The following is a 16047-nucleotide window of genomic DNA, read 5'->3' as shown; positions in this document are numbered from 1 at the left end:
TTCAGTTGGGATTCACCGCACTTTCATCTCAGATTTACTCAATAAAACTTTATTATTTTAAGTGGACATAAAAATGATTTCCCCCTCCACTTAGATTTGATCCTCAACTCCAGGATAAGATGTCTTCTGGCTCCCCGTCGCTGTTTGTCAGCAGTCAGTCAGAATGGATGGATTTATTCTGTCACACCAGAAATGTGTGTTTTCAGGATTATGGCTCAACTGCAGCTGTGGGGCTGATCCACATAATAATCCTTAGCAAATATTCACACTTCCCTCCAGATGAATTAGAGACTTTCATTAGAATCCATGGATATTTTATGTGTTTTCCAGCCACATAGTCCCTTTTTGTAGCACAATCAAGTCATTATGTTATCTTCAGCTGTAAAAATGCTTTAAATATATCAAATATGACTTAAAAGAAATTTGACTCGCTTTAAAAACTCCTGCTCTTACTGAAACTCTGTCAGTGACTCCCCCACTGAGTTCCTTCAGACTAGCCAGCAGGATTTAGCAAACATCTGGTGGAACTGTGCATCAGCTGAGCTCATTATAGGAGCTACTTCTCACTGCAACGCCGGTAAAAACTTTGTTAAAAGGTTAATAGAGGAGCCATGTTGAGATGACTTCCTGAATTTTGTCTCTAATTGTTTTGCTCTTTTGGTTACTGAGGGGAAAAACGTAAATTCTTTTCAGTAAAATATGACTAATAGGGTAAATTATGCAAAGGAACAGCACACTTCTAAGCACCCGTTGTAGTGACTGCATGTATTTCTTCCAGGATTATTTTATATTTTCTTTTAATTCAGCAGACGATATTTCCACACATCCCCCAGCAGATAGAGAAAATCCCCTCTAATAGAAGCCTGCAGGTCGTGAAGGCCAGCATCAGTTCACCCCGCTGAGCGTCTCCATGAGCAAAACACTAAAAAACCCTGCCAGTTCTCATGTGCTGCTTCCTCCCTCACCCTGACCTTTGACCCCTCCACCAGAGGAAAGAAAAGGTGATTCTGCTGCCACTTCAGGGGAATAATGTATCGGCCCTTTATAGCAGCTCTGTTGCCAGCCGCCTGCTGCCCTGAACCCACACCTACCGGACAGGACTGAGAGGTCAGGGTCTCACTTCTCAGACAGAAGACTAAACAACAGTAAAGGATCTGAGATTCACAGATTGGACCGTCCCTGAACGCTTTGGAGCCTCACTATTCTCAGAAACAGCCTTAGAAAGAGCATTTATTTTTTTATTTCAGTCAGGTTTTATTCTTTCATTCCTACAACAGGCGGTTTGTTAGGAAATGCATTTTATCCCGACTTGTGAGTTAGGATAGGAATAAAAAGTATCAGCACTTCTAGAGAAACTGGGTGTGTCTGGAAGAACTGAACTTGACATTTTGGATAAAGTGGCGCCACTAACGGGAAATCATGTCATAGAAAAGGCATACAGAGTCATCTTCTTCAATGAAGATATAGATGTAAAACGTGACACATCAATAAATAAATACAAAATAAACACATAAATAAATACAACCTACAACCTAAAATTTTCACTGGCCTGTGGACTGTGAAGTGTTAATCAGCTGTGACCTAAAAACATCAGGAAGATGAAGATGAAGATGAAGATAAAGATGGCATTTTGCAGCTTCAGTGAGTCCCAGCATACACCCACATCAGGTCTGTGAACAGGAAGTTAGATTTGGACAACATAGAGAAGGTGTTTTATGTAGGTCCAGTGTGATAGACTCATACCAAAAAGCAAACAAACAAACAAGCAAAAAGAAACTTGTTATGCTTTCAACCAAACTTATTAGCTTAATGATGTGCATAGTTATACAGCCAGGTTATTGTTAATGTCCTACTTTACGTTTCTCCCCCTAACAGACATATTCTTTATTTTCTAGTTGGATTATACATGAAAAACACATCTGAGTACAAAAAGTAGAAAAAAAGTCACAAAAATCTAGAAAATTGATAGATTATTCTCAGAAAATTTCTATAAAAAACATGAAAACAATTTAAAACGTTCTGAGATTTTGCTAGAAAATTTAGATTTTTGGAGGAAATTTACTCATTTTTCTCCTAACTACTATGGCCTTAATACACCGCCCTATGAGACCCATCAGTTAGACTATGATTGTTTCCTTTTCAATAGATGAAACCTAAAAGACAAACAAGCAAACAAAAAAACCCAACAATAACAACAGAAAAACTACAATAACCAAAGTCAGTCTGAGCATCATCACAACTGTTTGTTGACACCTCGCCTCATACTGACAGCTCCCTCGGTCTCAGGGAACACACGACTTCCGCCTATCCGAGGCTCGCGCTTCCTCGGTAATCTCCCCGCGCCTGCGCGCATTGGCTGCCTCGCGCGTCAGTCTGGTGGAGTGGGCGGAGCCTCGCGGACAGGGTGGAAGGAGGAGTGGCGCCCGAGAGGCGGCGCGACCGCCTGTCAGTTGTGTTCTCGTCCTCGTCAAAAGTCGGGTGTTTGTTGCTGAGACTGAAAATCAGACGGACCTGCGGCGACGCACGAGCGAGTCGGTCCATCCGCCGCGCCACGCCGAGAGCCCGGTCCCTCGTGCACTCTGACACCAAAGGACGTGTTCCGGGCACGGAGCGGTTCGGTTTCAGGTAGTCCTGGTAACCTGGTGGACAACATTGGATCGGAAGATTTCCTCCGCTGCAACAGCTGCTGGTTTCCAGGAGGCTTTACGCACGTCTGGATACCTTGAGCGCTTCCAGGGAACCAGGAGCCAGGAGCAGGGCTGGAGACGGTGAGGACTTGTTGCGCGCCTCCAGGGGAGCGCACGGGTCGGTTCTCCTTCCTGAACCTGAACCTGCCTGTGATGCTCTGGGCTGTAGATGCGCCGCGGAGCGCGCTAACACAACCAGCCTAAAGTCAGAGTGGACTTCTCCTCTGGAACTATGAAATCCTGCTTATAAATAGTCAAATTGAGTTGAGCAGTGTGCGTCAGGCTGACAGAGCCGCTCCTCTTTTAAATGGCATCCCCGAACAAGGGCACCAAACTTTCTCCGATCCCGTAAAATTGCTTCACTTTCTCCCCCGAGCCCGCTTGTTCTGAACTGAGCCTTACCCCCCAGTCACCCAGCCCTCTGACCGCCGACATGTCGGAGCGTGATGGATGTGGAGACGGGCTGTACGGCGACGGGGCGCCGGACTTCATCCCGCCGAGAGTGTCCCGCGGGCGGCGGAGCGGTGTCATCCTCCCCGGAGGAGGAGGAGGAGGCGGCGGCGGCCAGGACTCGGACACCATCCTGCTGGAGTCCGTGAAGGCAGCACCGCGCCGCAGCAGCATCATTAAGGTACTCAGCATGTTTAGTCTTCTATTGTTTTGTTATATGATTTTGAAAGCCTCTTCAGTTTTAAGGTGAAATATTTCAACAAGTGACTACAGGGAAGCTGGTAAGATGATGTCTGCCCCCCTCCCCCGGTCCCCTTGGTACTTTTCTGACTCCTGACGCACCTCCTTGCGGGAGATGCGCATCTTGTTGCACATTTCCGATTAAATGTCCTTTTTTAGGCGAGTCAGAGGTGCCTCGACTTTCTCTTCCGTGTGGAATGTCAAAGCAGTCAGACCAGATTCTTAGAGAATTGCTGAGCATAGAGAGAAGCAGACATGGCAACATGCATCAAATCTCCTACTTTAACTCTACCAACGATCCTTGTTGAAGGTTTGGACTCATCCTGGAAGTCTGTCAGTCCCTTGAGTTCCGATCGGAGCCCATGTTAAATGGTAGCTGGCTTTTGGTTTCCATGGAGATAACCCCTGAGCTGCTCTCTGATTTTCTGACATCACGGTCGGCCCCGGGCTCACCTGTGCTCAGGTTGCAGATCACTGGGCCGTGCATAGGAGTGGATCATGTTTGGGAGTTCTTTACCTTTCATGTCTAACATTTCCGCTCCATAGGACTCCGTCTCTCTCTCCGCCTCAGGTGATGCGGCTCATGTGTCACCGAGGCGCTGGAATGCAACATGTACGCATGTAATCGATATGTGCGGCTTCTCATCTGAGCTGAATCAAAATTGCTCCTCTTATCTCTGAGTGGAAGGTCAATATGTGACGTTTTTGTGTGGCTGTTTACCTGACCTCTTTCATCCAGGTGGAAGAAAACTGGAAGTGGCTTTCTGAATGTTTTACCAAAAAGAAAAGTGTGGCTTGAACTTTAATAAACCCACTCAACACTTTGGAACTACAAATTACACCTGCAAGTCTTAGAGGAATGTCTCTATTATTAGAGATATTGCTATTGGATCGGTGCGTCTCTAATCTCTACCAACTTTGAATATTTAGAGGCTGTTTTGGTTTAAGTTGGATTGAAGGGACATTGTCTTTAAGCATTAGTTGTCAAGTCTTGTTACAGATTTTCATTTGGATTTGATTCAATACTTTGACTAGGCCATTCTAACAAGTACTTCTTTTGATCTCAACCATCCCTTACAGCTCTGGCAGTTTAGGAAGGCTTTTTATGGTGAGGTGGTAGGGAAATATGTGTGGTATGTATAATATTTTATCACCCATAACATCAAAATTACTTTTTATCTTTTTATTTAACATTCATTTTAACAGGATAAAAAACCAATTCAGACTTAAAACTTCTTTATAGGAGACATTCATATTGGTGTATTTTTATTTTAATAAATAAAGGCATCACACCGCACTTTTCAGATTTTACGTGTTAAAGAAGAAAGAAAATGTCATGAATTATTCGGCTTCCTCTGTATGCACTGGTTTGTGTTGGTCTGTCTGGTTAGATGAAATACTCTGGCCAACATCAGTGTTTGTAATGTGACTAAAAGTTAAAAGTTCCAAAGCTTCGGCTCTTTTTGCCAGACAGTAATCAGTTTACACATTGTTTTTTTTTCCATCATTGTTCTGCTCACATGAGCTGCTATCTTCCAATGTGTGACATGACTGCATGATGGACATGTGGATAATGGATTCTAATAATATACTTTTCAGTAAGTCCGGGTTCTCATTCTCATTAAAATTCGCCAGACGAGGTTTTTGTCGCGTCAAACCTGGAATCAGATCGATGCGGTGGCGGAGGTTTACGACCTTCTGGCCTGTTTTCCTCCTCACGCTGTCAGGTCATCCTCCATGTTTCACTTTCTGATAGGTAAAGCTGATAGAGAAAGGAGGCTCGCATCCACGCGGTGTTCTCGGGGGCCGACAGTCGGGCCCCATCTGCAGGAGCCAGCTGAACACAGAGCTCTTTGACTGATGAGGAGGAAGTAGATGGGAGGACGGTCAGAGGAGGAGGGATGGCGGCCACAGTCAGGATGATATGCATCACAGCAGAAGCTCTGAGACTCAATGGAAACATGTTGGTGTGTCATTAATTATCAAAGAGTGGCCAATTAGTTCAAGTCACAGCTAAAGACGCACTGATCTGATATTAATATCTGTATCGGCCCTGATATTGACATAATTCTTCATGGGCTTTCGGTGACAATGCACCTGATCCATAAGGGCAGATCTATTCAGTCTAGTTCTGTGCTTTGTGCTCTGAGTGGCATCATGCCTTATTATTTATTTTACATTATATTTAGAATTCCTTGTTGCACTTTCTGAACGATTTGAAAGAAGGTTTGTTGCATTTTAAAAAAATGATTGACCCAGATAGTCAACTTATTGTTTTATCAGTGTCTTTATTATTTATTTTGCATCGACAGTTCTACTGCTAATTGCACCCACTAACCAAATTAAAGTTGTTTCTTCATGTTTGATCAAGATTGTGCAGCTACTGGTGTATTTAAAAATCTAAAATTGTCTCTGGCTCAAGGTTGAAAATTGGAGATTGTTCAGATATTGCTGCGTACTTATTTTTAATGAGCTTCACATCAATGGCTTACTCTCATATAATCTGTCATAAAGAATTTTGACATTCACATCAGCTTATGAACCTTGGCACTGTGTTTGGAGTCGAGGTTTTAAAAATGTCTCATTTATTGGAAACCATCACATTTCCTGGTGACTTCTTCAGCTCAGATAATGTATTAAATTAAAGAGGCATTTTATTTTTAACTAACTTCAAGTCTCGGATCTTGCAGCACATCTTAGGGTTATACCTTAGCAACACTCCATCAACATGCTGATACATGATCTATACTAATTAAATGCATGTGAACAGTCATTTACTTAATATGGCTTTAATCTATAAATACTCAAGACCTCCTCTAAAAAACCTTATAACTGCCTGTTTTAATATTTTAAACTCTAAATACACCTGAACATGGTTTAATACAAACAGTTAGCGTAAGCTAACATGCTACAGTTGTCCTTATTTCTGCTTTTGGTCTTACATTCAATCAATGCCAGAGAAAATAAATGACTTTCTTGGATTGGCTGCTTTGCAAAACACCAGCCAATAGCATCTAAGTTAGCATTGCACCTAGGCATTTGAGCTTCTCTCCAATAATTTTGAGGTGTGCTCTGAAAATTCTTCTGCAAATAATTTGGAGTTACAAACTACATGAACAATAATCTCCAGAATCTTTATCAAATAAAACAGAAAACGTAAAAAAAAACAAAAGTCAAGGCACCTGTCTTCAAAAGCATGGATGACCTGAAAAATGATTGTTAGGACATCAACTAAGAGTTAGCACATGACTTGCATATTGGAGACAGACCTCTCAAGCACAAAATCTAGTAGCCGTATACAAACACCCCAAACGTCAAACTGAATTTATGGCAAACCACATCGTCATGGTGACTTTCATCGATATTATCACGTTTCTCTAATATCATGCAGCCACGTCGTGCGTCGGCTAAATCGTTATCAGATCTGTATCAGATGTCAGGAAATGTTTCTTTTTTTTTCTTAATCTTATCATGGGAAAAATAAGACCAACGGTAATACACCTAAAAACATCGACTAGACATTAGCTACAGTGTTTTGTGTGTTTGGGATCATATTTTCTTTCAAAGATTATCTGTCTCATTTTATATATATATATATATATATATATATATATATATATATATATATATATATATATAAATGGTCACTTTGTTGTTTACTGCAGCTTTAAATAAAGGAAAGAGACTCTTTTTATTGTTCTGTTTTCCCCCATTTTGCTTGTTCTTCAAGAATTAAAAATGATTCTAGACAGCCACTTTATTAGGAACACTTTGCTCTACTTAATGCTTAATGGGACCTGCTTTATTTGTCTAAGAGCTAAATTTGAGATGACAGCATCACACATTTACTGCATGATGCAAATCTCTTGTTCCAACTCATCTCTAAATGTTCTGCTGGATGGAGGTCTGGTGACAGCAGACACCACCGGCCTACAGTGAACTCATTGTGCTGCACGCTAATTAGTGTCGGTACCAGAAATTGGGTTCTTTGTTAACATTGTCTTTTTTTCTTTTTCTTAACTGGGTGCTAAAAATTCTGACTTCATGTTTGTGTTGCTGAATGCATCATTGATATTCAACACCAAGCTTGCATCATAAAAGCAACCTTATACATATTAATATGTTGCTCATTGAAGTAAAAGTTCTTAATGACACATTCTCACAGGTTTAAAGCCAAGCAGCAGTGCAAAAGTGACCTGCTAATTTCAGGTCTCAAATTTTAGATAAAAAGACAATCACTTCTTTGACAAATCTGAACTTATCGAAAAAACAAAAACAAAAGACTGTTTACAGCTATTGTGTTGAACTTAACTACAAATTAGGGCATCTCTGTATTAGAAGGTTTCACTTTTCATTTCTGGAACGGTCTGCCCACCAGGGGTCCAATTAGTTACTGGTACCCTGAGCCAGATCTGCTTTGCAAGCTTGAAGTAACTGTAAACATTTAATGTTTTATATCAAAGCATCATAAATGTACAAAAAAATAAAATAAAAATAAATGAATAAATAAATATTCCTACCACAAAGCGACACAAATGAACCACGGAGACATTTGAAAGAACCAGACCAGAGAGGCAGAAACGGCCTGTGAATCTCTGACCAGATGGCGGTGATGTGAGGTGGGGCTCCAGAGGGTTGTTTGTTAATTGCCACTGGCAGTGGTGTGATTGGTCTGTTATTGATGCCTCAGAGGCTGGGTGTGGGGAGGCTGCTGGTGTTTGAAGCAGGATTTATGATGCTTGAGTTTATCTGATGATTAACCTATTTTTACCCGTCCAGCTTGACGCCTGTTGGCCTGAACAATTCATTCACTTCCTGACTGGGAGTCTAAAAGTACATCACATGTCAGGTCTATTTGTAAAAGGACCACGTTTTGAATATTGGTACATTTTTCTCTGTAGTGGACATGTAGATATGATTTCTTAAATGTATTATAAGCAAACTTATAATACACAGTAGCACCCCTGAGTTGGGTGCCTAACAGACCGGCACCCGACTCAGAGATTTAAAAGCACTCAGTGGCAATCCCATGTTTTGTGTAATGACAGCTTGTGGAAAAATATGATATTTAAAGGAGTATATTCAAGGCATATAGTGGCATTTTATAGCACAATCAAGTAACTATGTTACCTTCAGTTATAAAAATACTGCATATATCAAATATAACTTAAAAGAAATTTGACTTTATAATTTAATGCCTTGAAATTGGGCCTCTGTCTCTTTAAAAAGTCCTGCTCTTTCTGAAACTCCACTTTCGAGAAGTCATGATAGCATCGCTCCTCTGTTAAACCTTTAACAAAGTTTTTACTGTTTTTCTGTGTTGCCAAAAAACACAATCAGCACATTCCTGTTAAAACTGTCAAGAAAACGATCATTTCTTCTGTCTTTCAGTTCCTTCCCACCTAACAAGGCGTGTCTCTAAAGGCCGTTTCATGTTGGAACAATGCACTTTAAAATTACTTTTGTGCTTTGAAAAAGAGTGAAAATGTCCAGTACAATTCTTTTGCGTCACGTTTTCAATATTTAATTTGGCTTCTAAAATGTGGTCAAATGTGATATTTAAATTTTAAAACAGAAAAGTTAATACAGACAGAGATCAGAGTAATTTCTTGTTAAGCCAGAACCAACGTTGTTTTTATTCAGAACATTATATATTAGTCCTTCAAGTAAGAAGCTACAAAGGTCTCTCCACTTTAGCCATTGAAGCATTTGAGTATTTTCTTTCTCCTTCTTGGACCAAATCATTTTCTTTTTTCTGGATCACGGCGCTAAAAAGCTGAGTTCACCCATTTATTGCCGACCTCTTAGACCCGATTAAACCCAGACAGACCTGGACAGGTTCTGAGCTGAACGGGTTAAAACAAAGTCAGGGTGAGGCCGCCTGCGGCTCGGCTCACGTTACCACAACAATCCCACATGCAGGCGATTAAATCACTTTTTCTGTACCTCAGAGCTGATGCATGGATGCAGTGATAGTATCTGCAGAGCTGCAGGCGATCTGGACTCAGCGAGTTCTTTTACAACTTTTTAATTGAGCTTGACGTAAAATCATTAACTTGGACGCACCGATCCACTTTTTTCACTTCCGATTCCGATAGCTGAAGGTTATTATCAGCCAATGCCGATCAGATGCAGGAAAGCGGTGCTGAATTGACATAAAATGTTTTTTTCTTTCTTTTTAAAAAAAAAAAAAATGCAAACATAAATGTAATTAATTAAAAATGTATTTGTCCTTAGTCTTAGTGGAAGGTCAATATGTGATGTATTTGGGTTGGTTTTACCTTTCATCCAGGTTGGAGAAAACTGATCCATGCTTTCTGAATGATTTACCAAGACAAATGTGTGGCTTGCACTTCAATAGACCGACTCAATACCTTGTGGAACTACTTTTCTCTGAAGTTACACCTGCAAGTGTTTAGAGGAATGTCTGATCCAATTTCTGTCACTACCGATACCAATGCCAATATCTGAGTTTTAGTATCGACCGATTCTTATCTGATACAGAAAAACAGAGATGAATTGACTTAAAATGTTTAGTTTTTTTTTTTCAAACACAGACATAAATATACTGAATTACAAATGTATTTGATAACTCTGCACCAGTACACCACATGTAAATATACCACCAGCTTCACTAGCTTGGTCAAACATGCAAAAACAACTTGAATTTGTTCCGTCAGTGCAGTTAGGGGCAGAACTACCAATGTAGAATAAATCTTGGTCCTAGATAAATTTGACTATCTTTGTCCAAGATAGTCAAATTTAACATTTTTAATATTAAATTGAAAATGTATAACTTCTCAAATTTTCAATATTAAATTTAAAATGTTATATTGTATGTTATGTTTTATAATATAATATATATTTATATTATAACTTCCTTTCAAATGGTTCAGAAAGTTTAATTAGAATTTCTTAATATAATGTAAGACAAATAATAAATAAAGACGTCACTCAAAATGCAAAGCATAGAATTAGACTGAATAGATCTGGCCTCATGGATTGGGTGCGTTATTATCACCAATGGATCTGAAAACATTTTTCAATATCATGACCGATTCAGATATTGGTGTCGGATAGACTTAATTTTAAATGGCGTTATTTTGTATCAAACATTTGAATTTCTCAGGATCTACCTGCCTGTGAGAGCTTTGAGCTTTTAAAAACGCGTCAGAGGCATCGTGGCTTTGAAACGACTGGAAACGAGCTTTCTTCTCAGTCATGCCAGGGAAGCAAGTGTTCATTTTTCTTCTCATGATTCAACAGGGAAAAGATTTGTGTCTAATATGCCCTGAAAAGGCTCCAGCAGTCAGTGACCTCTTGACCCATGATGCCAGAAATAACTTCCTCTCTCCGTCTAGTTTAACAAGTAGAAATAATTGTACGTCCAGAGCGCTGCAGACTGCACCAGGCCAAAAAGGAGTGGAAAAATCTGGTGTCCATTCATATTACAAAATATGTAGACTACACGTCGGAAATGCCGTGACGATGCTTGAAAACGAAGTGACAATCTGAGCTTTAATCCCCAAAATACACAGAAACTTCTTTGTCACTTTCAGAATTGTTTTCACTCCTTAATGTTTTATCAGTGCTACTTGAACGTCTACCAGATGCTACTTAGTCCCAGTTAAAGAGTCACTTACAGGATATTAATCTCTGTCAAGTTGACTTCATTAGGCTGTTCTATTCATTTCCCCCCAGCAGCCCATTCACATTTAGTTTACAGCATTACAGTAAGGCGAATAAACACACTGTGGTAGACCAGGGAGAGCCGTGTGGGATTACTAGTGAATGAAAACACACGCACACACATGCACACACACTGGCGCTCAGGCTTTCCAGGATAAGGCTCAGGGGACGGTTTAGCCAGACGTCTTCCTGACAAGCTGATGTGTCGGCTGAGTGCTGATGGATGCCGTCTCTGTCTGGAGCCACCAACTGACTGTCAGAGTTCAGCTTCTCTCTGGGCTTCCTCAGCGTCATCCACGTTTATGGACTGCTTCCTGGGCGCGACGCTGGCTGATAGAGGTTTTCCTCTTCTGTACTCTGCCGGTTTTTGAGATTCACTGAAAAGCCAGACCGCAACCAGAATCTTCTGGTTTTTAGCTCAGCAGGCTCCGAATGATGAATCTCAAAATATAGAGAGATTTTTAAAATAATTTTCCTTAGATAATTTAAAGGACAGTATTATGTGTTCTGTAATGTGGAAGCTTAGAATCTGCAGCCCTGAGGAGGAGCTTCATCCCCAAAGGCGGGGCTTGGTCCACCATGGCATTCTGCACAGATGAAAGGTTGCCATGGAGATTAAAGGATTTCCTAAACATGCATTAAATAATCACAGCAACACTCCAGGTATGTGTTTGATGAGGGAATAACATCATAACATGATGAAAGACTTAAACTTTCCGGTAACACTTTATTTGACGGGTTATGAATAAGGCTGTCATAACACCGTCATAAACATGACATAACAACATGACATGAACATGAGTAAGTCTTCATGGATATTTAGGACTGTTCTCATAAAGTGTCATTTGGTAAATCATGACACTTTTAATACAAAGTTGACATTGTTCAAAATGTCTTTGTTATGACAACTTGAAATTATCCAAGAAATCATGATCTGACAGAAATGTTATAAAAATATTGCTGATTAAACTTTAAAAATGATGTAGCTTTATGTTCTTAAAGCTAAAGTTTAATCAGTAATCAGTACAACTTTCCTTTACAAGAACACATTCACTCTGAATAAAAAGGTTTTCAGTTTTGCTGTGTGGAGCCTCATGTTGGCTTGTTCCTCAATATTCCAGCTGAATTTGTGGAATTTGTCTTGTAAATCTGTAAGGAAATTTGATCCAGGATTGAGAAAACAAAGAAACAAACAAACATAAATAAATAAATAAATAAATAAATAAATTATATATATATATATATATATATATATATATATATATATATATATATATATATATAAGGCATATAGTGTCTTAAAACTAGTCCACCCTCTGCTGTGCACCAGCTAACTTCCTTTTGAACTTTATCACTAACTAAGGCGTGTTCACACTTGTCTTCTTTTGGTTTCCTGATTTGGACTCAAAGTAGATGTTAAGCCTGACAACATGGAGTTGAAGTCCTAATCAATACTTTAATCTTAAGATCTTATATATTGTTAAAGTCTGTTTCAGAGGCTTTTAGTAAGAGTAACTTGCTCCTCAACAGATTTTAGTGTGTCATGTCACAATCGTGTACTTCATTGCTTACTACTTCAGCATATATTAGTAAATTAAAAAGCAGCCGTCTTACAAACGATTCAAGAGCAAAACCTCCGTCGGGGGAGTGAATGGCACAAAGTCACTGGCTTCATGCTCTGCTTGGTTCTTTTAGATAGAAACTTTTCAAATGAATTTGAATAATGAACTGAGCTCAATGCCTGATAACTGGAATCAGTTGGAATGTATGTAGGATTGAATTGAAATGACTTTTTGTAAAGCGCCTTGAGACACTATCTGTTGTGAAATGGCTCTAAACAAACACTGAAATGAATTTTTAAAGGTATTTTGTGAAAAGTACTGAATAACTGATCAGGACAACAAACGTAACATTTTAAAAAGATGTGATATAGAAATATAAAATTATGCACAATTTCAAGTGGACTAAAGGGGCAGTTTCTGTATTTCTCCTGGGACATTGTGCAATTTTACAGCACAATAAAATAACTTTCAGTTATCAAATTATGGATATAACAACATGACCTAAAAGAAATTTGACTCCATAGTTTCATTGCATGAAATTGGGCCTCTGTCTCTTTAAAAACACTCCTGCTCTAAATGAAGCTCTGCCTTCAGGAAGCCATCACAACATGGCTCCTCTGTTAAGCCTTTAACATGTTTACCAGAGCTGGACTAAGAAGTAGCTCCTGTAGGTGTTTGCTAATTGCTGCTGGCTAGTCTGAAGGAGCTCAGTGGGGCAGTTATGAGGGATGGAAGTTTTTGATGAGTGAATAACATTAGAACATGATAAAACTGCATTAAGCCAATAAATGTTAGCTAGCCCGTGTTGTCGTCCATAACTTCTACTTAATGTCATCAGTGGCAACCAGCTAGAATTTCTTAGTTTAAGAGTTTGATTGATGTAAAGCTGGGCTGTGCGTTTTACTGGCTCTGATATTAGTTATGATGAAGAAGAACCGCGGTGGGAGAGTTGTTTACGTGTTAGAGCAGCTGACGAAGCTTTCCTAAGCCTTAACTAGTGCCTGAAGTCAGAACCAGATCCCTGCAGAGTTCCTGATGTCACTGAGCTGAACACAGAGAAAGGATGTCAGGACTGCATTATCATCACAATCCTAAGAAACAACAATGTTCTGATTAACATTATGTATTTGTTAGGATTTATTTTCGGCATTGCATGTTTTTATTTTTATTTTTCCCCCCCAGATACAGATGTTGGAATAAAGGCAGCTGAGTATCCACAATGTCCTGACTCTGTCAGAAGAGCTGATTAGATGTTTGAATCAAAGTGGTTGAAAAACAAACAAATCATTTATAGACCATGGCCTGTTATCAGCTACAAGAATCCTTTAAAAGTACTTTTGAGCTGGGAAACTGAGGTTAAAAAATGCAAAGTGTGCAACGTGCCACTGATCCGGTTCTGGAAGTCATGGAAAAGTTCTGGACTTTCCTATGAAGGCCACAGGCAGAAGCTTGTTTATGTCTGAAATGAGTTTATTTCTGTCGTTCCTCAGACAGAGTAGCGTGTGGATTCCTCGTGCCTTCTTCCCCATCTCGACTCTGACTTTCCAACCCCAGGTTCATTCTTTCATCCAACTTCACTTTTAGTTTTCTCCCCTCTGTTCCCTCCTGCTCTGTCCTTCTCTTTGTCTCCTCTCTCTGTCTGCGCCGCTCGGCGGTTCGTTTGCTCCTGGGAAAACGGGTCAAGAGGGAGGACAATGCGTCTCCTGTGACGGCGTGTCTTTGTTTCTGAGGGCCCTCTGTCCAGCAGTGACACTCTGCTCCTGGTGCTGCGTCTCCCCTGGAACAGACCGCGGTACGGCTGCCGGTCATGAGTTTGTGTGATCAGCGGACACACAGGCGATGTGTGTGTTCTCCTCCTCAACGTTTCGTCGGGCAGATCTCGTCTCCGTCCTTTGCTGAAAACGGAGAAGTGATGAAAACGACACCTTCCTCAACGATTAACACTAAATAATAAGTGATAATTGAGTATTTTGGGGCCTCTGTTTGTAACATTTGGTGTCTGATCTTTTTAAGAACTTGGTGTGAAAATGCAAACGAGGTACTAAAAGAGCTCATTTGTGAAATCGCATATTAGCAGCCTTTCTGGGTGATAAATGATCTGTCTGTTATACTTTATAGCTTGGAGCTCTGCATGTGTGGTATAGCCATGTAGGAAGTAAGTGTGGGATTATTGGTTTCTCCAAAACGATTCGCTTTGGTTCAAGCTGCCACAGCAGCTCTTTAGACGTTGACCAGGCTTCTTCAGTTCTTTCCTCTTGACTCTCTGCCACCAGCATCTACTCTGCATAGTTCGTTTCTACTCCGTTATGAGGGTTTTCCTCTTGTAATCATGCTTTTCAGGAGTAAAATAACATCCACCGCATTTTAAACTTGTTCATCCATGTCTTATTCTTCAACACTTTTACATTTTCTTTTTTGTTTTTCATTATTACAATGTACAGAAGGAAATTAGAGCCACTGAAAATCAGAAGAATTCTGACTTTAATCTTCTTAGATCAAAAGTCTTTTTTTTTTATTTAATTTAATTTATTTTTTGGTTTTTGAGTCCCCCTAATTATCTTCTGCAAAAATGAACCTTTAAAAGCCTAAATGAATTTGACCTTTATGCTAATAATGAACAGGTTTAGGTTGTGTTTTGTTTGAGCTGGGAAATGTTTTTCTGTTTCATATGAAGGCAGAAAAACGATGCCTGATCACTTTTATTTTGTCTTAATTTTAATAACAAATCCTCCTTTTAGCTCACTTTTGTTTACAGATGAAATTTGGTTGAAACTCAGTGGAAATCTTATAGTCTATAGTATATTGACTATAAGATAATATAGTATATATTGTGTCTTATAGTCTTTTTTTGTGTCCTGTACCGAATCCTCATCAGATCCTGACCAGTGTCCAGATCTAATGACTATTTAATTGATATCTATACCTTGTAGTGATTAGAAGTCAGCTTGTGTTCTAAAAAGCATCAAAATGTAAAGGCAATTTTTATTTTTTGATCAAAACCACAAAAAGGCCAAGTGAAGAAACATGGTTTCTTTGATGCAGTTGGAGGATAAAAGCTGCGCTGAAACGATGTTTGAGTGTTTTCAGCTCTCTAAGGCTTGTATGTCTTGGAGGATGCTGTTGAGAAAAGAGTGAGTCACTGCAGTTCATGTGTGAGCACTCATGTCTGTTATTGGAGTTACTGTGAACAATGTGGGATTTAAAGTGACCTTTACTCGGCGCAGCCAAGGTCTGCAGCACACACAGAGGCTTTTACGTCTGAATAACTGATTTAAATACAAACTAGCTGAAAGTTCGGCTGACTGTTGGCAACGACAGCGGAGAGCTGTTCAGTTCTGCAAAACCTTTCAAACCAATCCCTCTTGAATCCACGTGCGGAAACACATCCTGACGCCGGCTGTCCGTCCTCTTCCAAACAT

At 39.8% G+C, this 16047-nt stretch overlaps 1 protein-coding gene across 1 annotated transcript in view; it reads left to right on the top strand.

The window, feature by feature from the left end:
- Positions 1–2377: 2377 nt before the first annotated feature.
- Positions 2378–16047, top strand: part of plcl1 (phospholipase C like 1) — a 114580-nt gene continuing 100910 nt past the window's right edge. Inside the window, exon 1 of the mRNA XM_044131117.1 lies at positions 2378–3318. Coding sequence (XP_043987052.1) covers positions 3121–3318 — 198 coding nt within the window. The 5' untranslated portion in view covers positions 2378–3120. The remainder of the gene's footprint in view (positions 3319–16047) is intronic.

The sequence above is a fragment of the Gambusia affinis genome, linkage group LG11 (genome assembly GCF_019740435.1).
Source record: "Gambusia affinis linkage group LG11, SWU_Gaff_1.0, whole genome shotgun sequence".
Lineage (NCBI taxonomy): Eukaryota > Metazoa > Chordata > Actinopteri > Cyprinodontiformes > Poeciliidae > Gambusia > Gambusia affinis.
Note: the sequence above shows the minus strand (reverse complement) of the source record. Positions and strands in the feature narration are given on the sequence as shown.